At 38.4% G+C, this 23,786-nt stretch overlaps 1 protein-coding gene across 3 annotated transcripts in view; it reads right to left on the bottom strand.

Annotated features, from left to right (window-relative positions):
• The window catches only part of LOC110453480 (leucine-rich repeat serine/threonine-protein kinase 2-like), a 69,701-nt gene that overhangs the window by 8,384 nt on the left and 37,531 nt on the right, over nucleotides 1-23,786 (bottom strand). For all 3 annotated transcript variants that reach the window (XM_021502453.1, XM_021502445.1, XM_021502437.1), the window contains exons 26-45: nucleotides 23,443-23,539; nucleotides 21,913-21,967; nucleotides 20,937-21,209; nucleotides 20,044-20,162; nucleotides 18,059-18,159; nucleotides 17,770-17,870; nucleotides 17,256-17,327; nucleotides 16,620-16,702; nucleotides 15,787-15,914; nucleotides 15,136-15,245; nucleotides 14,388-14,461; nucleotides 14,010-14,073; nucleotides 13,504-13,569; nucleotides 13,144-13,311; nucleotides 12,204-12,302; nucleotides 11,620-11,745; nucleotides 8,779-8,886; nucleotides 7,442-7,546; nucleotides 7,157-7,258; nucleotides 620-721 (exon numbers count right to left, since the gene is read on the bottom strand). In XM_021502453.1, the coding sequence (XP_021358128.1) occupies nucleotides 620-721; nucleotides 7,157-7,258; nucleotides 7,442-7,546; nucleotides 8,779-8,886; nucleotides 11,620-11,745; nucleotides 12,204-12,302; nucleotides 13,144-13,311; nucleotides 13,504-13,569; nucleotides 14,010-14,073; nucleotides 14,388-14,461; nucleotides 15,136-15,245; nucleotides 15,787-15,914; nucleotides 16,620-16,702; nucleotides 17,256-17,327; nucleotides 17,770-17,870; nucleotides 18,059-18,159; nucleotides 20,044-20,162; nucleotides 20,937-21,209; nucleotides 21,913-21,967; nucleotides 23,443-23,539 (2,153 nt within the window). The remainder of the gene's footprint in view (nucleotides 1-619; nucleotides 722-7,156; nucleotides 7,259-7,441; nucleotides 7,547-8,778; nucleotides 8,887-11,619; nucleotides 11,746-12,203; nucleotides 12,303-13,143; nucleotides 13,312-13,503; nucleotides 13,570-14,009; nucleotides 14,074-14,387; nucleotides 14,462-15,135; nucleotides 15,246-15,786; nucleotides 15,915-16,619; nucleotides 16,703-17,255; nucleotides 17,328-17,769; nucleotides 17,871-18,058; nucleotides 18,160-20,043; nucleotides 20,163-20,936; nucleotides 21,210-21,912; nucleotides 21,968-23,442; nucleotides 23,540-23,786) is intronic.

Here is a 23,786-nt window from a genome sequence, read left to right on the forward strand (position 1 = left end):
GGGAACCTACATTTAAAATTTGAGAAAGATCCCACTGGTACTTCTTGAGAAATACCGATAACAAGAATTGTTTACGGACGGACGACGGACAACGGACGCAGGGTGATTTGAATAGCCCACCATCAGATGATGGTGGGCTAAAAACATATACATACGGAAAGTAGGTACCCTGGTACACACGAAAAAATATACATACAGAAAGTAGGTACCCTGGTACACACGAAAAACATATACATACGGAATGGAGGGTCATCAACACAACCCTCACAATTAATATAATGCACCTTCATTTCCTGAATTCTCTGAATTTTAAGTATTTTCTTATTGAAATATGAAGGTGATTATCTAATTATCGTTTTTCATATCTAAAAGATGATCTGTATCACAGATTTCAAACCTTCGTTTAATACAGATGAGTCGTCCACAGCCTGTGTTCATGAAAATGTAATAATATAACGCTCAAGCATGGATTAATTCTGTGCTCAAACCAACTTTTTCGTACTGTAACTTGTTTCATCATCATCTTCATGGTAAAATAGTGTTAACGATGAAAAAAGTTATCAGCTTTAGGCCTCGTCAAAATCCTTCCATTTACTGACATCGTGTATGAGTTACTCACCTGGTGTTTGAAGGACGGGTCGAGAAGGTTGATATGAGACAGCTCCACATGTTCCATAGACCCACTGGTAAACCACAGAACTGGTGATCCTTCTTCATTTTCCTGCCACAAAACATTAATGGTACATTATCCCACTCACAACACAACGTTGATGATATAACTCTGCCACAATACAGTGTTACTGACTCATGCTAGTTTCAATACACCAGTAAGTGTAGAAACGGATACCTGGGTTAAAGGACCTACCATACAGTGATCGTCTAAAAAGATTAGGATTTCCATCCCTCACATACTGCAGACTGCGAGGAAGAGATACAATCAAAATGAACAAGAGTATGAACAACTTCTACGATGAAAAAGTAACGTCTTCAATTTTTAACCTTAAAACATCATCAAGAACAAGAGGGAACACACAGAAATTCAAGAAAAAACACTGAAGACTAGATGTTAGAAAACACTCATTTGGTTTCAGAACTATTGATATTTGGAACGGTCTTCCCGAATATGTCATTCGACAACTATAAGAAACTTTGAAATCAATTTAGACAAACATTGGTGAAACCTAGAGCTTAAACACAATCATTTGGCTATAGTTACACACAGATATCCGAAAGAGACAAACAAATGTACATTGTATTGTTATTAGATATAGATATAGAGGCATGGAATGCCTGCATCCATTACCTTTCCTGATATGGAGGCATGGAATGCCTGCATCCATTACCTTTCCTGCTATAGAGGCATGGAATGCCTGCATCCATTACCTTTCCCGATATAGAGGCATGGAATGCCTGCATCCATTACCTTTCCCGATATAGAGGCATGGAATGCCTGCATCCATTCCCTTTCCTTATATAGAGGCATGGGATGCCTGCATCCATTACCTTTCCTGATATAGAGGCGTGGAATGCCTGCGTCCATTACCTTTCCTGATAAAGAGGCATGGAATGCCTGCGTCCATTACCTTGCCTGATATAGAGGCATGGAATGCCTGCGTCCATTACCTTGCCTGATATAGAGGCATGGAATGCCTGCGTCCCTTACCTTTCCTGATATAGAGGCATGGAATGCTTCCATCCATTACCTTTCCTGATATAGAGGCATGGAACGCCTGCATTCATTACCTTTCCTGATATAGAGGCATGGAATGCCTGCGTCTATTACCTTTCCTGATATAGAGGCATGGAATGCTTCCATCCATTACCTTTCCTGATATAGAGGCATGGGATTCCTGCATCCATTTCCTTTCCTGATATAGAGGCATGGAATGCCTGCGTCTATTACCTTTCCTGTTATAGAGGCATGGAATGCCTGCTTCCATTACCTTTCCTGATAAAGAGGCATGGAATGCCTGCGTCCATTACCTTGCCTGATATAGAGGCATGGAATGCCTGCGTCCCTTACCTTTCCTGATATAGAGGCATGGAATGCCTGCTTCCATTACCTTTCCTGATAAAGAGGCATGGAATGCCTGCGTCCATTACCTTTCCTGATATAGAGGCATGGAATGCTTCCATCCATTACCTTTCCTGATATAGAGGCATGGGATTCCTGCATCCATTTCCTTTCCTGATATAGAGGCATGGAATGCCTGCTTCCATTACCTTTCCTGATATAGAGGCATGGACTGCCTGCATCCATTACCTTTCCTGATATAGAGGCATGCAATGCCTGCATCCATTACCTTTCCTGATATAGAGGCGTGGAATGCCTGCATCCATTACCTTTCCTGATATAGAGGCGTGGAATGCCTGCGTCCATTACCTTTCCTGATATAGAGGCATGGAATGCCTGCGTCCATTACCTTTCCTATTTAGTCCTTTTAAATTAAATGTGTTTATCTAAATATATCTGACTGAGTTACGATTCAGAAGTTTTGTTTCTCTCCACTTCTTCCTGGAAACCTTTTTGTTTTCTAGTGCTTCTTTGGCAATACCTAGCTTTTGGCCTTAGTGGGGTAAAGGCAACAAGTTCTTCCCAAGGCTGGGACATACCAAAATCTTTAAAAAAGATAGTTGTTATTCACTACTTATTGTTCAGCATTTAGGATTATTACAACAACTGGTTCACCCATTGTCAGTAAAATGTGACCAGTCGGAAGCTGTGCTGGGTACCTTCGCCATGGCTGATTTCAATGAGATAGCACTTTAAAGTCAGCATCAGATCTGCGCTATCACAAGGAAGCAAATACATCAAATACCCTAACTCCAGCACACATACACATACATTACACACTACGGTCCATGACCTTAAGGTCATTGGAGTGTATTGATAAACAGAAACAGGAAGTACATCCCTAGTTGAATATCCAATGTAGGGAGACGGCATCACAATTTCTGCAAATTCTAATGTTTGATATTAAATTGATGATTATTGTATGTTTATTATTGACAGAACAGTGTGTTCTCTCAATATTAAGGTATTTCAAAGCAATCCAGGCATTAATTCAGGTGTTTTTTTATCAATGAGTCACATGTGTCTATTTTTCTGTACTTCAGGAAACCGGCTATCTATTTCACTACTGTGAAGTTTTTCAAGAACGATAACTCTTACCTGCAATTACTATGTGTATATGGTTTTATTATAAAATATCAGTTTTTATATCAGCTATAGAGTATTAATTTTACACAATTTCAGCATTTATTAAATTGATATACATTAATGCAATACTAATATATGTCAGTATCATTTTTATTGACATCATTTTTTAAAAATATTGTGTCTTTCATTTTTTTTTCAAAATTCACTCCTTTTTACATAAATATCCATTTAAAATCCTTAAAATTCTGACAACCTATACTTCTTTTTTGTGGCAGAAAATTTTCTTTACTTTAAAGCAATATAACTACAAAATTTGAAGATATTCTACTGAGAAATGGTGACACAATCCTATTACCTTAAGAAACCTCAGCTGTTAATAGGACATCAAACAAAAGAAAACCAAACCTATTCCTTTTCCTACATACGACAAATTTCTGACAGAATAGGAACAAAAATGCCTGAACTGTAAACACCGGAGTGATGCTGACTTTGACACTCTACTTATAAGGTACTCACCTGAACTGTAAACACCGGAATGATGCTGACTTTGACACTATACTTATAAGATACTCACCTGAACTGTAAACACCGGGGTGATGCTGACTTTGACACTCTACTTATAAGATACTCACCTGAACTGTAAACACCGGAGTGATGCTGACTTTGACACTTTACTTATAAGATACTCACCTGAACTGTAAACACCGGAGTGATGCTGACTTTGACACTTTACTTATAAGATACACACCTGAACTGTAAACACCGGAGTGATGCTGACTTTGACACTATACTTATAAGATACTCACCTGAACTGTAAACACCGGAGTGATGCTGACTTTGACACTTTACTTATAAGATACACACCTGAACTGTAAACACCGGAGTGATGCTGACTTTGACACTATACTTATAAGATACTCACCTGAACTGTAAACACCGGAGTGATGCTGACTTTGACACTATACTTATAAGATACTCACCTGAACTGTAAACACCGGAGTGATGCTGACTTTGACACTTTACTTATAAGATACACACCTGAACTGTAAACACCGGAGTGATGCTGACTTTGACACTATACTTATAAGATACTCACCTGAACTGTAAACACCGGAGTGATGCTGACTTTGACACTATACTTATAAGATACTCACCTGAACTGTAAACACCGGAGTGATGCTGACTTTGACACTATACTTATAAGATACTCACCTGAACTGTAAACACCGGAGTGATGCTGACTTTGACACTTTACTTATAAGATACACACCTGAACTGTAAACACCGGAGTGATGCTGACTTTGACACTTTACTTATAAGATACACACCTGAACTGTAAACACCGGAGTGATGCTGACTTTGACACTTTACTTATAAGATACACACCTGAACTGTAAACACCGGAGTGATGCTGACTTTGACACTTTACTTATAAGATACACACCTGAACTGTAAACACCGGAGTGATGCTGACTTTGACACTTTACTTATAAGATACACACCTGAACTGTAAACACCGGAGTGATGCTGACTTTGACACTTTACTTATAAGATACACACCTGAACTGTAAACACCGGAGTGATGCTGACTTTGACACTTTACTTATAAGATACTCACCTGAACTGTAAACACCGGAGTGATGCTGACTTTGACACTTTACTTATAAGATACACACCTGAACTGTAAACACCGGAGTGATGCTGACTTTGACACTATACTTATAAGATACTCACCTGAACTGTAAACACCGGAGTGATGCTGACTTTGACACTTTACTTATAAGATACTCACCTGAACTGTAAACACCGGAGTGATGCTGACTTTGACACTTTACTTATAAGATACTCACCTGAACTGTAAACACCGGAGTGATGCTGACTTTGACACTTTACTTATAAGATACTCACCTGAACTGTAAACACCGGAGTGATGCTGACTTTGACACTTTACTTATAAGATACTCACCTGAACTGTAAACACCGGAGTGATGCTGACTTTGACACTTTACTTATAAGATACTCACCTGAACTGTAAACACCGGAGTGATGCTGACTTTGACACTTTACTTATAAGATACACACCTGAACTGTAAACACCGGAGTGATGCTGACTTTGACACTTTACTTATAAGATACACACCTGAACTGTAAACACCGGAGTGATGCTGACTTTGACACTATACTTATAAGATACTCACCTGAACTGTAAACACCGGAGTGATGCTGACTTTGACACTATACTTATAAGATACTCACCTGAACTGTAAACACCGGAGTGATGCTGACTTTGACACTTTACTTATAAGATACACACCTGAACTGTAAACACCGGAGTGATGCTGACTTTGACACTTTACTTATAAGATACTCACCTGAACTGTAAACACCGGAGTGATGCTGACTTTGACACTATACTTATAAGATACTCACCTGAACTGTAAACACCGGAGTGATGCTGACTTTGACACTATACTTATAAGATACTCACCTGAACTGTAAACACCGGAGTGATGCTGACTTTGACACTTTACTTATAAGATACTCACCTGAACTGTAAACACCGGAGTGATGCTGACTTTGACACTTTACTTATAAGATACTCACCTGAACTGTAAACACCGGAGTGATGCTGACTTTGACACTTTACTTATAAGATACTCACCTGAACTGTAAACACCGGAGTGATGCTGACTTTGACACTTTACTTATAAGATACTCACCTGAACTGTAAACACCGGAGTGATGCTGACTTTGACACTTTACTTATAAGATACTCACCTGAACTGTAAACACCGGAGTGATGCTGACTTTGACACTTTACTTATAAGATACACACCTGAACTGTAAACACCGGAGTGATGCTGACTTTGACACTTTACTTATAAGATACTCACCTGAACTGTAAACACCGGAGTGATGCTGACTTTGACACTTTACTTATAAGATACACACCTGAACTGTAAACACCGGAGTGATGCTGACTTTGACACTTTACTTATAAGATACACACCTGAACTGTAAACACCGGAGTGATGCTGACTTTGACACTTTACTTATAAGATACTCACCTGAACTGTAAACACCGGAGTGATGCTGACTTTGACACTTTACTTATAAGATACTCACCTGAACTGTAAACACCGGAGTGATGCTGACTTTGACACTTTACTTATAAGATACACACCTGAACTGTAAACACCGGAGTGATGCTGACTTTGACACTATACTTATAAGATACTCACCTGAACTGTAAACACCGGAGTGATGCTGACTTTGACACTATACTTATAAGATACTCACCTGAACTGTAAACACCGGAGTGATGCTGACTTTGACACTATACTTATAAGATACTCACCTGAACTGTAAACACCGGAGTGATGCTGACTTTGACACTATACTTATAAGATACTCACCTGAACTGTAAACACTGGAGTGATGCTGACTTTGACACTTTACTTATAAGATACACACCTGAACTGTAAACACCGGAGTGATGCTGACTTTGACACTTTACTTATAAGATACACACCTGAACTGTAAACACCGGAGTGATGCTGACTTTGACACTATACTTATAAGATACTCACCTGAACTGTAAACACCGGAGTGATGCTGACTTTGACACTTTACTTATAAGATACTCACCTGAACTGTAAACACCGGAGTGATGCTGACTTTGACACTTTACTTATAAGATACTCACCTGAACTGTAAACACCGGGTTGATGCTGACTTTGACACTATACTTATAAGATACTCACCTGAACTGTAGACATCAGAGTGATGCTGACTTTGACACTATACTTATAAGATACTCACCTGAACTGTAAACACCGGGTTGATGCTGACTTTGACACTATACTTATAAGATACTCACCTGAACTGTAGACATCAGAGTGATGCTGACTTTGACACTATACTTATAAGATACTCACCTGAACTGTAAACACCGGGTTGATGCTGACTTTGACACTATACGTATAAGACACTCACCTGAACTGTGAAGCACTCCAGTGACGCTGACTTTGATATGAGAGTAAAACTTCGGAGACTCAGGATATCTGGTATCTTTAGACGTCTCACTATGTCTTTGGACTACAATATAGCAAAGTAAGTCGGTAAGACGGCGGACAGATGGAGTTTTCAGTTAGTCAAGCTCATTTGTCTTCTTCATATACAACAAGTACACTACACTATTATGACAGTTTCATCTGTATGCTCAATTGCTGAATATTTGTTGATTTGTGTTTTAACCTGCACATAATTATTTAGTTTTACCTGTAGTCGTTTGTCAGGTAAGTTGTACAAACAGCCATTCAGTATGTTCTCCATGTCGGGCCACGGACTGGCCCCACGCTGTGTAATGGCTGGCATCGTCACGCCCTATACACAACAACAAATTATATTATAATACAAATACTTTGTGATCTTTATAGTAATGATAGAATGGATGTAGACATACTTTGCCTGATTTACATCAATGTTCTCTTACTACGTTTGATTCTGCATAGATAAAGTCTAGAACTTGAAAAGAGGCCCAATGGGCCTGCATGGCTCACCTGGTATTAATCTCACACCTGCAACCTTAAAAGTGATCTAAAATAAAGCTACATGCAAAATATCAGTATTTAAAACTATAAGTCATTTGAAAATACCTGTTAAAAGATTTTAAATCATTTGACCTCTATGACCTTGAAAGTCAAACAAGGTCATTACGTTAAAAACAACTTTATAGCCCTATATCTCAGCATGCAACTTGCCAAAAACCACCAACCCAGACCTTTTGTTTATTGAGATTAGGTTATTTAAAGATTTATACATATTTGACCAAATGTCACCTTGAAAGTGGGTCAAGGTCATTCAAATGAAAAATCTTGATAGCCCTTCATCCAAGCATGCTACTAGCCAAATATTAACAATCTGGGCCTCATGGTTATTCAGAAGAAGTTGCTCAAAGATTATAAACATATTTGACCAATTTTAACAAACTTTGTAGCACTTCATCCTTGCATGCTACTGGCTAGACATCAACAGTCTTGACATCATGGTTATTCAGAAGAAGTTGTTAAAAGATTTGAACATATTTGACCCCTGTGACCTTGAATATAGTCAAGGTCATTCATTTGAACAAACTTGGAAGCCATTTATCCCAACATGCTACAATGTACTTGCCATATATTATTACCCTGGGGCTTCTGGTTGTTCAGAAGAAGTTGTTAAACTATTTTAACATATTTGATCCCTGCAATCTTGAATAAAGGTCAAGGTCATTCATTTGAACAAACATGGTAGCCTTTCATGCCAGCATGTTACTGGCCAAATGTCATCAACCTGGGAAATATATACTGAGCAGTTTGCAGGTGTCAATAGTTTATATAAAACACACCAGGTAGTGGGTGTGGGAGGGAACATTACACCATGACCTGTTATTCCTGTGAAGACTCACTAACAGGGAAAACAACTATCAAAGTGGTACCTCGTTCCCATGACACCGTTTTAATGATACCATTACACATTTGATGGATAAAATAATTGACAGAAACTTCTTTTGTTCCTGAAATTCTTACTGTTTCCAATTAATATTATATTTCTGAGTTTCCCTGTTAACACTATACCTCAGCAATGGCTCGGTCCATGTCACTTTTGAACTCAAATTCATCAAACGGATGCCGTCCGCTCGTGAGGAGAGCGTATAACGTGATCCCATAGGAAAACACATCAGCCTGGAACAGACAATTTACAGTAGAGGTTGTATGCTGCCTTACACAGCTATATATGTGATTTATGTTAGAGTTATCTCCCTTACACAGCTATATCTAATTTGTGTTAGAGCTATCTCCCTTTATCTTAATTTCAACAAGAAAATATAGTTGTCAATATTGTCAGATTTTTGGTATTAAATTAGGAGCACCTCAAAAATAGCTAATCCCTGGTGAGGAATTTCTCAACATCTGGATATGAGGTGTAATTGTGTTTTCTTTCCATTTAAATCAAAATAAATAGCACTGTTATAGAACTGACAAAAGAGGCTTTATCTACATTGTGGGGTGATAAACATATCTGACCCGACGTTATATATAAATGCCAAATACATATCACTACACTATTCCTCTACACTAGTCCTCTAAACTAGTCCCCTACACTAGTCCTCTACTCTACTCTACTCTAGTCCTCCACTCTACTCTACTCTAGTCCTCTACACTAGTCATCTACTCTACTCTACACTAGTCCTCTACTCTAGTCCTCTACTCTACCCTAGTCCTCTACTCTAGTTCTCTACTCTAGTCCTCTACTCTAGTCCTTAACTCTAGTCCTCTGCTCTAGTCCACTCCTCTACTCTTCACTAGTCCTCTATTCTAGTCCTCTACTCTAGTCCTCTACTCTAGTCCTCTACTCTACTCTACTCTACTCTAGTCCTCTACTCTAGTCCTCTACTCTACTCTACTCTACTCTAGTCCTCTACTCTAGTCCTCTACACTAGTCCTCTACTCTAGTCCTGTACACTAGTCCTCTACACTAGTAATCTACTCTAGTTCTCTACTCTACTCTAGTCATCTACTCTAGTCCTCTACTCTAGTTCTCTCCTCTACTCTAGTCCTCTACTCAAGTCCACTACTCTACTCTTCTCTAGTCCTCTACACTAGTCCTCTACTCTAGTCATCTACACTAGTCCTCTACTCTAGTCCTCTACTCTACCCTAGTCCTCTACTCTAGTCCTCTACTCTAGTCCTCTACTCTACTCTACTCTACTCTAGTCCTCTACTCTAGTCCTCTACTCTACTCTAGTCCTCTACACTAGTCCTCTACTCTAGTCATCTACACTAGTCCTCTACTCTAGTCCTCTACTCTAGTCCTTTACTCTAGTCCTCTACTCTAGTCCACTACTCTACTCTTAACTAGTCCTCTATTCTAGTCCTCTACTCTAGTCCTCTACTCTAGTCCTTAACTCTAGTCCTCTACTCTAGTGCACTACTCTACTCTTCACTAGTCCTCTATTCTAGTCCTCTACTCAAGTCCTCTACTCTAGTCCACTACTTTAGTTCTCTACTCTAGTTCTCTACTCTACTCTAGTCATCTACTCTAGTCCTCTACTCTAGTTCTCTACTTTACTCTAGTCCTCTACTCAAGTCCACTACTCTACTCTTCTCTAGTCCTCTACACTAGTCCTCTACTCTAGTCATCTACACTAGTCCTCTACTCTAGTCCTCTACTCTAGTCCTTTACTCTAGTCATCAACTCTACTCTAGTCCTCTACTCTAGTTCTCTACTCTACTCTAGTCCTCTACTCAAGTCCACTACTCTACTCTTCTCTAGTCCTCTACACTAGTCCTCTACTCTAGTCCTCTACACTAGTCCTCTACTCTAGTCCTCTACTCTAGTCCTCTACTCTACTCTAGTCCTCTACACTAGTCCTCTACTCTAGTCCTGTACACTAGTCCTCTACACTAGTAATCTACTCTAGTTCTCTACTCTACTCTAGTCATCTACTCTAGTCCTCTACTCTAGTCCTTTACTCTAGTCATCAACTCTACTCTAGTCCTCTACTCTAGTTCTCTACTCTACTCTAGTCCTCTACTCGAGTCCTCTACACTAGTCCTCTACTCTAGTCCTCTACTCTACTCTAGTCCTCTACTCTAGTCCTCTACACTAGTCCTCTACTCTAGTCCTCTACTCTACTCTAGTCCTCTTCTGTAGTCCTCTACACTAGTCCTCTACTCTAGTCCTGTACACTAGTCCTTTACACTAGTCCTCTACTCTACTCTAATCTAGTCCTCTACTCTAGTCCTCTACTCTACTCTACTCTACTCTAGGCCTCTACTCTAGTCCTCTACTCTACTCTCCTCTACTCTAGTCCTCTACTCTAGTCCTTTACTCTAGTCATCAACTCTACTCTAGTCCTCTACTCTAGTTCTCTACTCTACTCTAGTGCTCTACTCTAGTCCTTTACACTAGTCCTCTACTCTACTCTAATCTAGTCCTCTACTCTCGTCCTCTACTCTACTCTACTCTACTCTAGTCCTCTACTCTAGTCCTCTACTTTAGTCCACTACTCTAGTTCTCTACTCTAGTCCACTACTCTAGTTACCACAAATGTTGTTCAAATTTATTTATCTAAACAAAGTTGATACCACTTTATCCTAGAAAGCTGCTGACCACATAGAATGGCTAAAGGATGCATGGCCTGTTAGAAGAAGTCATTAAACACATTTAACCTTTATGACCTTGAATGGTGGTCAAAATTTAATTGAACACACTTGTTTAGACCTTCATTCCAGCTAGAAGCAGTGAAAATGTCAACACTCTAGGCCTCACAGTTCTAAAGAAGAGATAATTTGAGTATATGTACACGTTTGACCTCTGGACCTTGAAAGAAAGTCAATGTAATACATTTGATTATTTTGTTAGCCCTTGACCACAGACGACCGAGGGAGTTCTAAGTGTTATAGGATGAGTACCGTGAAGGAGTATGATTCTCCGCGGATGACCTCCGGAGCTCGGTAGGCAGGTGTTCCCTCCTGGGCCAACAATCCGTCCAGCGTGGCAAACCGAGCAATTCCATAGTCAGAAACCTTGGCATTTATCTGTACAATAGGAAATATTTGGATGCATTCAAATGCAAGTTAGAGTCAAGTTTCATAGCTGATATAGGCCAAAGATTAGACTTATTTACACTTACAAGTGAGCAAAGGTCAAACTTCCAGTTGGAGTCAAACTTAAGGGTGAGTTGTGGTCAGATTTACAGGTGAGTTGAAGTCAAATTTACAGGTGAGCAGAGGTAAGACTTACAGGTGAGCCAAGGTCAAACTAACAGGTTAGTTGAGGTCAAACTTTCAGGTGAGTCAAGGTCAAACATACAGGTGAGTCAAAGTCAATTTTACAGTTGAGTCGAGGTAAGACTTACAGGTGAGTTAGAGTAAAACTTACAGGTGAGTAGCAGCCAGACTTACAGGTGAGTTAAGGTCAACCTTACAGTTGAGTTAAGGTCAGAGTTACAGGCAAGTTAGAGTAAAACTTACAGGTGAGTAGCAGTCAGACTTACAGGTGAGTTAAGATCTAGACTGTAGATCAGAACGTTGTCTGGCTTCATATCACGGTAGACAATCATCAACTGGTGTAGATAGACCAGGCCCTCAGCAACCTGACAAAATATAATGTAACAGTTCTTAACTAGAACCTCTTTACTCTGTGATTTATAACATTATTTTTAGATTGATATAAATATATTGGTATAATTTGCGTAAGCACATAATTGTATTTCTGTGACAAATTGAGATCAATGTTGTCATTTCCACAACCAGAGATGGTGTCAAAGCCACCAATGCTCGCCTGTTTAAAATTTTATCCTATTTAATAATTTGTTTGTAAAAATGTAAAGTTCAAAACAGGTCAAAAGTCTAAAAAAAATATTTAATTTTTTTAAAAATTTTAACTTCACTTCTTATATTTTACCCCACAGGAACCTCTATGCAAAATATCAGCGTCCTAGTACACATATTTAATGAATGACAAGCTTCTAAATAACTTGCAATTAAAATTTAAATGCTGATGTACTTCAAAACAGTTAAGTACAAAACAGGTGGAAAATTCCAAAATATTTTGAAATCATTTATAAATTTTAACTTCACTACATCAATATCATACTCCACAGGAACCTCCATGCCAAATATCAGCATTCTAGTACACATATTAAATGAATGACAAGCTTCTATATAACTTGCAGTTAAAACTTAAACGTTGATGTGCTTCAAAACAGTTAAGTACAAACAAAACAGGTAAACATAATTCAAAATTTGAAATCATTTTTTAATTTTCACTTCACTACATCAATATCATTCTCCACAGGAACCTTATGCCATATATCAGCATCCTAGTACATAAACCTAATGAATGACAAGCTTCTAAATAACTTATCAGTACCTGTAAGGCTACGCGGTGTTGCATGATACGGTCCAGAGGACACCCTGCATACTTATCATTACCTGTAAGGCTATGCGGTGTTGCATGATACGGTCCAGTGGACGCCCGGACTTGAGGACATTTCCCAGGGATCCTTTAGGTGCCAGTTCTAGGACTATAACACGGGGCTGGAAACTGACACCTAACAGGGACACGATACTGGGGTGGTTCAAACACCTCAGCACTGTCGCCTAAAATAAACCAATAGCGATATATCCAGCATCTTATAGATGGAAAACATTTCAATCACAAACACATTTAACACCAACTCACTAAGATCCATATACAAAGATCGCATTCAACTCAGACCAAGTTAATTTTTAAATGAAAGAAAGAGTAAATTCTTGGTAAGATATGTTTTATCTAGAAGTAGTATTAGCTACCTCTTGTCTCTGTATCTTGTGGGGGTGTACTGCTCCGATAACATTGAACGCCTTAATGGCTGCTGGCTACAAAACACAAACTCGTCATCAGACACAGAAATATATGTTACAAGGTACAAAACACAAACTCGTCATCAGACACAGAAATATATGTTACAAGGAACAAAACACAAACTCGTCATCAGACACCGAAATATATGTTTTAAGGTACAAACCGCAAACAGAAATGTATGTAATCCCCTTGTTTCAGTCTACTCTACTGTAAATGAGTTTTTGGTTGGGCAGCGCTAGAATTGTTGAATGTTAGCTGTAATCGCCGAAATGGCAGCACCGGGAGTTTAGAAAGAAATTGGGTGGTTGCGATGGCCCTATAACCACGGATAATAATTTGTGAACCGCTTTGAGACGACCTACGAACTAGGTTGTGATAAAGCGGTTTATAAAAACTGCAAATTATTATTATTATTATATATGTTCCCTATTAAGTACGACCTCCATTTCTCTACCTGTCCTTTGTAGACGCCTTTGTACACAGCCCCATAACCTCCGTCTCCCAGCAAGTTATCGGGACTGAAAACAGAAACATAACCCATTAATATCATGGTTATTTTGATGTAACTACTCCATTAAAACCAAGTCAATATTAAGAATTACAATAAAACTATATTGTTATAGAAATATTGTATAAAAATGAAAAAAATGAAAATTAAAATAAATCAGAACTGAGCCAGTATCACAAGGTTTCATTCCAATCAATTGTTACAATGTAATTAATTTGATATGATGAAGTAGCTACACTTTGAAACTTCCCCATGAATATTTATTTTAATATTAAAACACATTTCTTATCATCAAATACTATATTGTGACCAATAGATACTTACTTTTCCTCAAATTCAAAAACAGAATGGTCAACTTGTAGCTCTGGTTTCACATCATTCAGAATAATATCTGGAGCCTGAAATATGAAAAGATATTCATCTTTTAATTGGAGTTTCTCATCAATATTTTGTAAAACAAAAATGTGTGCAAGAATTTACAGTGAAATCAGTCTAAACTACAAACTAACACCAGTAACATTCTGCGCAGAACAGACAGTTTGTTAGTGTACCAGTTTAATTTACATAGAAATATATGAAGTGGCGCAAGTTACAGATATCAGGTTACAGAGGGTTCAGTTTAATACAATTACCCAGGGTAACTATAATTATTATCGAAACGTTAATCAATATGCAAACTTGATTTAAGGGTTTTAAGTGGTTATATTTTATTTTCAGATTCAATTTCTTTCATATCCTATTTCCATCATATCAAGTAGCCACAACACCTTATCCTCCCTCAATCAAATGTTTGAAGAGAGGGTTTTAACTGTTTAATGACTAAATGATGGCAAGGTCTATAGTAATACACTACCAGTGGGAGCATTAAGCCTCAATCCTTGTTACGATCCAAACGGTTGAACCAGTTGGACCAGAGTTGTTCAATTTTCAGGCGAACCTTGACAAAGCCTTACGAGGCCTGCATAGACATTTGTAGATCCACCAGGATTTATACTCGAAAATGTAACATTTAAAAACAGACAGGGCAAGCAAAAGGGGCCTTATAAACAACCATGGAGAATGGAAAACCTACCAGCTTAGACAAAGGGACATAACCCTTGTGCACATCACAGTAGATTTCCATGCCTGACTTGGTCTGGTCCAGCAGGTCGTCCAACAGGAAGTGTTTCTGGACATCCACATCTGTGTTTAGTGAAAATACTTATTTTATTTGCGTCAGTGAAATGTTTAGTTTTACTTTCTGAAGTTAACCTTTTATCCAAAAGGCTGGTTGGTTTTACAGGGATTAACATCCTATAATCAACATCCTATTATTATTTCGGTTGTTTAAGGACGTGCCACCATGTGTGTTGTGGGTGCATGTATGTGTGTGTATGAGTGCTGGAGGAATTATCCAAAAGGCTTGATTTCTTCATGATATAACCAAGCACTATGCAGTTGGTTCGCAAACTGCGAAATACACATGGCATGGTGATTGCTATTTAAATGTAAAATGATGTTGAATGAAATGTGACGGTATTAATCATAACTGATGTGCATTAATGTTTTGACAACCAATATTCAGTCCCTGCTGTCACATCAAACAACTTTGTAATGATAACTATAATTCAGTTTACACTTGTCACTTGACTAGCTATTTACCTAGAAAAGTGTTGGGTGGAGATTTATATACACTTTTTTGACATAATCATAAACCAGGTAAATGTATTGAGTCTAGCTTTACCTGTACACCCTATACAGGGCACGTGTTGTACCAGGAGTTCTCTCCCCTGGACTGGGTCTAAACTTGTCAGACCGGGGTACCATTCCTCCACCAGGGCAGTGATGTGGTCAACCAAGAGCCCAAACAACCTGGATCAAAGTTGTCAAACATTACAGTGAATTTGAGGAATTTTCAAAACAAAAAGAACATTTTTTCCTGTACACTAGTTACATGTATAACTGTATTAAACATTTCAATCTTAATTAGAAAATTAAATTTTGCTATCCTAGTCCTATACACATGTTCTCTCCAGCTAGATGACTGAAAGACCGGTATAACCCCACTAGGTCTTACATTTGTACCAACATCAATTAAATAACATTAATAATGACACTGACTGTATTGTATACGTAATATGTATTGGCTCTTTAAATACTGACCTAAATGGTGGAATTTTGTCAACCACTGTCCACAATAATGAAATGGTCTATTGACCAACCAACTACATACATACACATTTGCTTTTTATGATGGTTATAACTAACCAATCATATCAATGTTTAGATTGATATTAGTTTTACTGACCAATCATACCCATGTTTAGATTGATATTAGTTTTACTGACCAATCATACCCATGTTTAGATTGATATTAGTTTTACTGATCAATCATATCCATGTTTTCATTGATATTAGTTTTACTGACCAATCATACCCATATTTACATTGATATTAGTTTTACTGACCAATCATACCCATATTTACATTGATATTAGTTCTGCTGACCAATAGTATTCATGTTTACATTGACACCAGCCAAGCTCTACTGGTTAATCCTATCTATTTTTAACTCACGTGGAGCCCTTGGAGGTACTGGGCACCATCAGGTGTATCTCTTCATCCTCTAGGAAGTGATAGTCCAGCAGGAAGAATGAACTCTGTTTATAGACAGAAGTACAGTGTTAGAATTTAACATTACACACCCATAGACAATCACCATAACCAACTAGACTCTAGGTCTACAGGAATCATCTAATTCACAGACCAAGCTGTTTATGAAGTTATTTACTATAACGTTGTTTAATTATTACTCAATGATAACTTGATACTGAGGAAAGTGCTCTGTGACATTCGTTTTCCTCCTTCATCATTACAAATGGACACATTTTCCTTAATTTGTACAAGGTAGATCTTCATGGTCAAGGCATGTTCTATGAAACTTTCAGAAGGTCTAATCATTTTTGCATATTTCTGAAATTAAGTTAAATACAGGATTGGCGGGGCAAATTTGTTACTGGCCCTGATTAGTAACTACATCAGTAATATAACTGCCCAGTTAAACAGTGATGTTAGATGGGAAACATCTGTTCACAAGGAAATGACTGTCAATATGGTAACACCTGTAAACACCGTCAACATGGTAACCACTGTCACCATGGTAACAACTGTCAGAATTGTAACTCCTGTCAACATTAAAACACCTGTACTTACACGAGACCAGAAGCCAAATATGCCCTTCTTCCAGTACTTCATTGTAGGGGGTCTCTTCTCTTCCACCAGGGTCTAATCAATTATAACTATTATAATCACTGCTTTTCTTTTAGCATTTATAGAGTACATTCAAGAAAAAATTTACAATTCACCAACAGATACATTTTCAGTAACTACACATTCTCCTTTTATTATCATGTTTTTTCAAGAATGTGCTCTGCAGATTAAGAAAAAATAAAAAAATTGAAAAGATCAACTGAATATTCAAAATTCTCTTATATTTTGCAATTTCAACTGGTCATCAGTAACCCTTATTAAATCTTTCCATAATAACTTGTATGGATTCAAAATTAAACAGACTTAAGGAAAACATAATCTGAAACTTAATTGAGTCACAAACTGTACAGTTTTTTTTATTAGATAATGATGTCTGCCTGTTAAAAACCTCTAGTAAATTTATGCTGTTACTTTTGTGGGTGACACATGGTTTTCACCCTTTTCTAACAGCACCTACCAGAGTGAGGGCGCTGTTAGAGAATGCGACTAGGCGAGTGATGAGGCGTGACCACAGACCCAGAGGCACAAGTGGCATCGAGTAGTGGCGACAGATCTTCTCTGTAAGGTCAAATGTAAAAAGTCAATGTCACAAGGTCAAAGGGTTAATAACATGTCTGCAAAAAAACAAACAAAATCCCAAAAATTTTGAGAAAAAATTGATTATCATTGATATAAATATCCTCTTTAATATCTCTCTATATAAAAAAACCCAAAACAATCCTGTTGAAATATGTCAAACATCGTACCATTTATTTTGAGGTGTGGCATTTGCAGGTCTGGCCGTTTGTCAGGCAGATGGTACGGAATGAGGACTTCTTCCTCTGAGTACTGCAGAGCAATTTCAAACCTGAAGCAAAATATGACTTTACAAAATTTTGGAAAAATATATCTGACAATGGCCGGGCTGTCGTACGGTAGCTGAAAGATGTTTGTGCGGCCGTGTGATTGGGCAGGATACAATATTTCGCATTTTATATGGTGTGTAAATATGTGCAGATTTTGGCCAAGAACTCATCGCCAGTCGCCTTTTTAGGAAATCTAGACAAATGTGACTGAAGCATTAATAGACAGATTAAACCGAGACCTGTTATCTTGAAACTGTTATCTTCCTCAGGTATGGATTTTGTGCTCAAACCAACATTTCTATAATTTTTTGTCTCATGTAACACATTCAAAAGGTCAACCCTAGACATCAAATTTGGTATTCACCTAAAAGTCCCTTCACAATTGTTCCAAATCATTGACAAAATGTGAATCTTTAGTACTATTTATTTACATTTGTACTGCCAGCCACTTTATAACACTACCAAGGTCTGTTCTGTGTTATGAGACCATAACACAGGCGTAGTGATGTCTCCACGGGACCGACTTACAACGGGATAGCTATTCACACTAGCAAGTGGATAAGCAAAAAACCTCACTATGATGGTAGGTGATAAACACTAGGGTGACCTTGACCTAATGACTACTGTCTCTATACACTTACTTCTCCAGTACCCTGATGTACTGGGGTAGGTGATAACCACTAGGGTGACCTGGACCTAATAACTACTGTCTCTATACACTTACTTCTCAAGTACCCTGCTTTACTGGGGTAGGTGATAACCACTAGGGTGACCTGGACCTAATAACTACTGTCTCTATACACTTACTTCTCCAGTACCCTGATGTTCTGGGGTAGGTGATAACCACTAGGGTGACCCTGACCTAATGACTACTGTCTCTATACACTTACCTCTCTAGTAACCTGATGTACTGGGGTAGGCGATAACCACTAGGGTGACCTTGACCTAATGACTACTGTCTCTAGACACTTACCTCTCCAGTACCCTGATGTACTGGGGTAGGTGATAACCACTAGGGTGGCCTTGACCTAATAACTACTGTCTCTATACACCTACTTCTCAAGTACCCTGCTTTACTGGGGTAGGTGATAACCACTAGGGTGACCTTGACCTAATTATTACTGTCTCTATGCACTTACTTCTCCAGTACCCTGATGTACTGGGGTAGGTGATAACCACTAGGGTGACCTTGACCTTATGACTACTGTCTCTATACACTCACCTCTCTAGTACCCTAATGTACTGGGGTAGGTGATAATCACTAGGGTGACCCTGACCTATTGACTACTGTCTCTATACACTTACTTCTCCAGTACCCTGATGTACTGGGCTAGGTGATAACCACTAGGGTGACCTTGACCTAATAACTACTGTCTCTATACACTTACTTCTCCAGTACCCTGATGTACTGGGGTAGATGATAACCACTAGGGTGACCTTGACCTAATGACTACTGTCTCTATACACTTACCTCTCTAGTAACCTGATGTACTGGGGTAGGTGATAACCACTAGGGTGACCTTGACCTAATGACTACTGTCTCTATGCACTTACTTCTCCAGTACCCTGATGTACTGAGGTAGATGATAACCACTAGGATGACCTTGACCTAATGACTACTGTCTCTATACACTTACTTCTCTAGTACCCTGATATACTGGGGTAGGTGATAACCACTAGGGTGACCTTGACCTAATGACTACTGTCTCTATACACTCACCTCTCTAGTACCCTGATGTACTGGGGTAGATGATAACCACTAGGGTGACCTTGACCTAATGACTACTGTCTCTATCCCCTCACCTCTCTAGTACCCTGATGTACTGGGGGAGGTGATAACCACTAGGGTGACCTTGACCTGATGACTACTGTCTCTATACACTTACTTCTCCAGTACCCTGATGTACTGGGGTAGGAAGTCGATTGGGAAGAAGAACGTCCTCTCTCCCTCTCTCTTCAGCTTCTTCCCTGTTAACAACAACTTCATGTCCTCCCTACGTAGAATCTGTCGGCCAAAAACATTTATCACTTTATTTTCATATAACAAACAACTGACACTCGTTGAGTTTCTGGTACATGTACAAGTTTTGTAAAAAGATAAAGAATATTTATTTTCTGTCATGATTACAATTACATGCTAATGTGTTGCATATAGGCCTGACACTTGTTAGGTAGTGATGAAAGGGTTGATCTGACATACAGTGACTATACAAGAAGGTCTGATAGAACACCTACCCTGTTCCTGATGAAGGGGTTGATCTGATGTACAGTGACTATAAAGGTAGGTCTGATAGAACACCTACCCTGTTCCTGATGAAAGGGTTGATCTGACGTACAGTGACTATAAAGGTAGGTCTGATAGAACACCTACCCCCTTCCTGATGAAGTGGTTGATCTGACGTACAGTGACAATAAAGGGAGGTCTGATAGAACAACTTCCCCATTCCTGATGAAGGGGTTGATCTGACGTACAGTGACTATAAAGGTAGGTCTGATAGAACACCTACCCCATTCCTGATGAAGTGGTTGATCTGACGTACAGTGACTATAAAGGTAGGTCTGATAGAACACCTACCCCATTCCTGATGATGTGGTTGATTTGACGTATAGTTGATATAAAGGGAGGTCTGATAGAACACCCACCCCATTCCTGATGAAGTGGTTGATTTGACGTACTGTCGATATAAAGGGAGGTCTGATAGAACACCTACCCCATTCCTTTTGAAGTGGTTGATCTGACATACAGTCAATATAAAGGGAGGTCTGATAGAACACCTACCCCGTTGTTGATCTGACGTACATTGACGACCTGAGCCATCATACCACACAGCCAGCTTGGGTCTAGAAAGTACAGATCCTTCAGCTGTAGCGCAGCATCCTCGTAGTGAAGCAGCACACCACTTCGGTGTAGGAACCGTACTGCCTGCTTCAAATCCTCCTCCTCAAGGTCAAGCTTATGCTTCTCCACGACCTTGAGAAGCTGGGTGTGTGTGATGATGGGGTACTTAGTATGTTCAGCACGAACTTCCTCCTCCAATACTTCAGCAAGTTTCTGGTAAAATGCAGGTGCATTAAACAAGATATAATAAAAAGTTGAAATTGATGGATAAATAGAAGGAAATTATATAATGTTACCTTCTTTTACTGGATCTAACACTTAGCAGTCTGTAACACAAAATTATGGCATCTAATATATTAGTGATATTTTACAATCTGACTTGACATTGGCAGGAAACATGGTGAACAATCTAGAGCTCCTAAAAGGTAAATGCTAGCCTATTACAATACATTAACAATCCGTCGATGCATAGATATGTCAATAGTGGTTTTTTTTATCACATACATGTAAATAATCAATTACCAAGTTTACTTTGCACTACACTAATTTGTCTTTGAAAACTTTACCTTCAACATTTAGGCAAAGTGCAAAGACAGATTGATAACAGATAAAGAAAACATTTGGGGTATTGGTCCTATGATAGTTAATTAGCCAGATTGTATAGTAAGTTTTATTTCACTGTAAAGATAAACCTGTCTTACCTTCAGACCTGATAGAGTGAAACAAAACTTAAATACTTGTCTATCACAACCTGTTAACCTTTCACCCAGATACTCTATGCTTGTCTATCACGACCTGTTAACCTTTCACCCAGATACTCTATGCTTGTCTATCACGACCTGTTAACCTTTCACCCAGATACTCTATGCTTGTCTATCACGACCTGTTAACCTTTCACCCAGAAATTCTATCTTACCACATAGTCAGCTGGGACCTTCTGTCCCATCACAGGCTGACCCTTTACTTTGTAACTGTAAAAAGAAAAAGAAAAGAAAACTAGAATTATGTCAGTGTGACATTAAAGCCGCTCACCACTTTAAAATTAATTGCTTCAGTAACACGTTGAGCATCAATATCTTCTATAATACCTCAGATATGTGTTCTGTATTCTGTTAACTGAAAATCAGGTCATGTGATGATGTTGCCTTTTGAATTTCCAAAATCAATCACCTCTTAAATGATGCCTTAAAAACATTCTCCCTCTCCTCTTTTTTCACCCTCTTTAAGTGTGACGCATTGTTGTAATTTTCATTAATTAGAATCCTCCGATGATGTGACATGAGCATTTACGTGCATAATGGCAATCGGTGAATGGATAATAAAGAATAGGTGCATTTTGTGCTTGTGAAATGAAGGGTGTACTCCTTTTATTTTTATTTATTTTTTATTCATATTAATAATAATTATAATACATGTAGTGACTTTATTTACTGTTATTGAATGAATTATATTTCTCAATGCGACTTTACCAACGTAAGAGTTATTTCCCTTACACCGGATTGGATAATATTTTGAAACGTTGTGAATTCTTGTCAAACAGCAGCGGCAGTTGTGTCATGTTCTTAAATTGTTACATTTTCATACTAAATACACTAGAAAAAGCATGCTGTGTTACAGAAATGTTTGATAAGCATACACGGTTCACATATCGTCTCGTCTCAAAGCGATTACCGTTGTCAACCTAAGCACGATATGTCATATTACTTTCCCCTTTGAAACATCAAAATAAAGGTTATACTTGAAAATACTCAAACGGTTTATAAGTATATATATTTACTTCCTCCTTATACAGACAGCATCAATGCTTGATAGTCTTCACATGTACTTTCTCGAATCATATGTGTTTCACACGCGTAAACCTCCTCAGACCTCAATCCGAGTTGCTAAAACGCTCAAACTCAGTGCATGAATTTCACCACCACAACATTGTAGAATGCACCGGAGATAAACATTTTATTTTCAGCAATTATTTAAAGTATGGATTATTATTTGGATAAGAGTATCAGAAGACTTTATGTAACCCACATGTGAGTGTCAGAGATTCTACTTTCTATTTACGATAACGAAACTATATAGCGGAAGCATGCAAGACTAAAATATGCGCACGCACCCCGAACGGAAGTGGGTCCGTCATTTCGTTCTCTGGACAGAATTAATAAGCCGCAAAGTTATCTCCCCTTCATTGTATAACAGAAGACAATAATGATCTCCCCTTACTTGTATAGCTGTAGACAACATAGAACACAACAGTTATCTCCCCTTTACCATTCAACAACTGTAAAAAACATAGAAAATTAATAAGGCGGTTGTCTCCTCTTTACATTGTAACTGTAAACAACACAGAAATTTAATAGTTATATCCCGTTCACTGTCAACAACAAATCATAAAATAGTTATCTCCCCTTTGCTTTGAAGGGATGTTACCACTATCTTGAAATATTATTACCTGTCAATCTTCTCCTTGATGAACTCTCGAAGTCTCTCCATCTCAGGTGTTTCTTTAGTACAGTTCACCGTAACAAAGTCCTGGATGTCAGCAAACCCTACAGACAAATGTCATATCATACAGGTAAGTCAAATCTAATCTCCCTCCATAGAAGATAGGCATGGCAGGTATATATAGCCTGAGAATTTACAGGTTTTTCAGTGGCTGGGTGGATTGTGTAGGAGGAACAGTAGTCACCTAATTACATTGTACAGAATGTAGCATTTAGTTTATACCTGTAATGCAGTGTAATTGTTTGTTACCAGATGCAGAAATACCTATGCTGTGAAATCTGATATTTTTGT

The sequence above is a fragment of the Mizuhopecten yessoensis genome, unplaced genomic scaffold, assembly GCF_002113885.1.
Source record: "Mizuhopecten yessoensis strain PY_sf001 unplaced genomic scaffold, ASM211388v2 scaffold855, whole genome shotgun sequence".
NCBI lineage: Eukaryota > Metazoa > Mollusca > Bivalvia > Pectinida > Pectinidae > Mizuhopecten > Mizuhopecten yessoensis.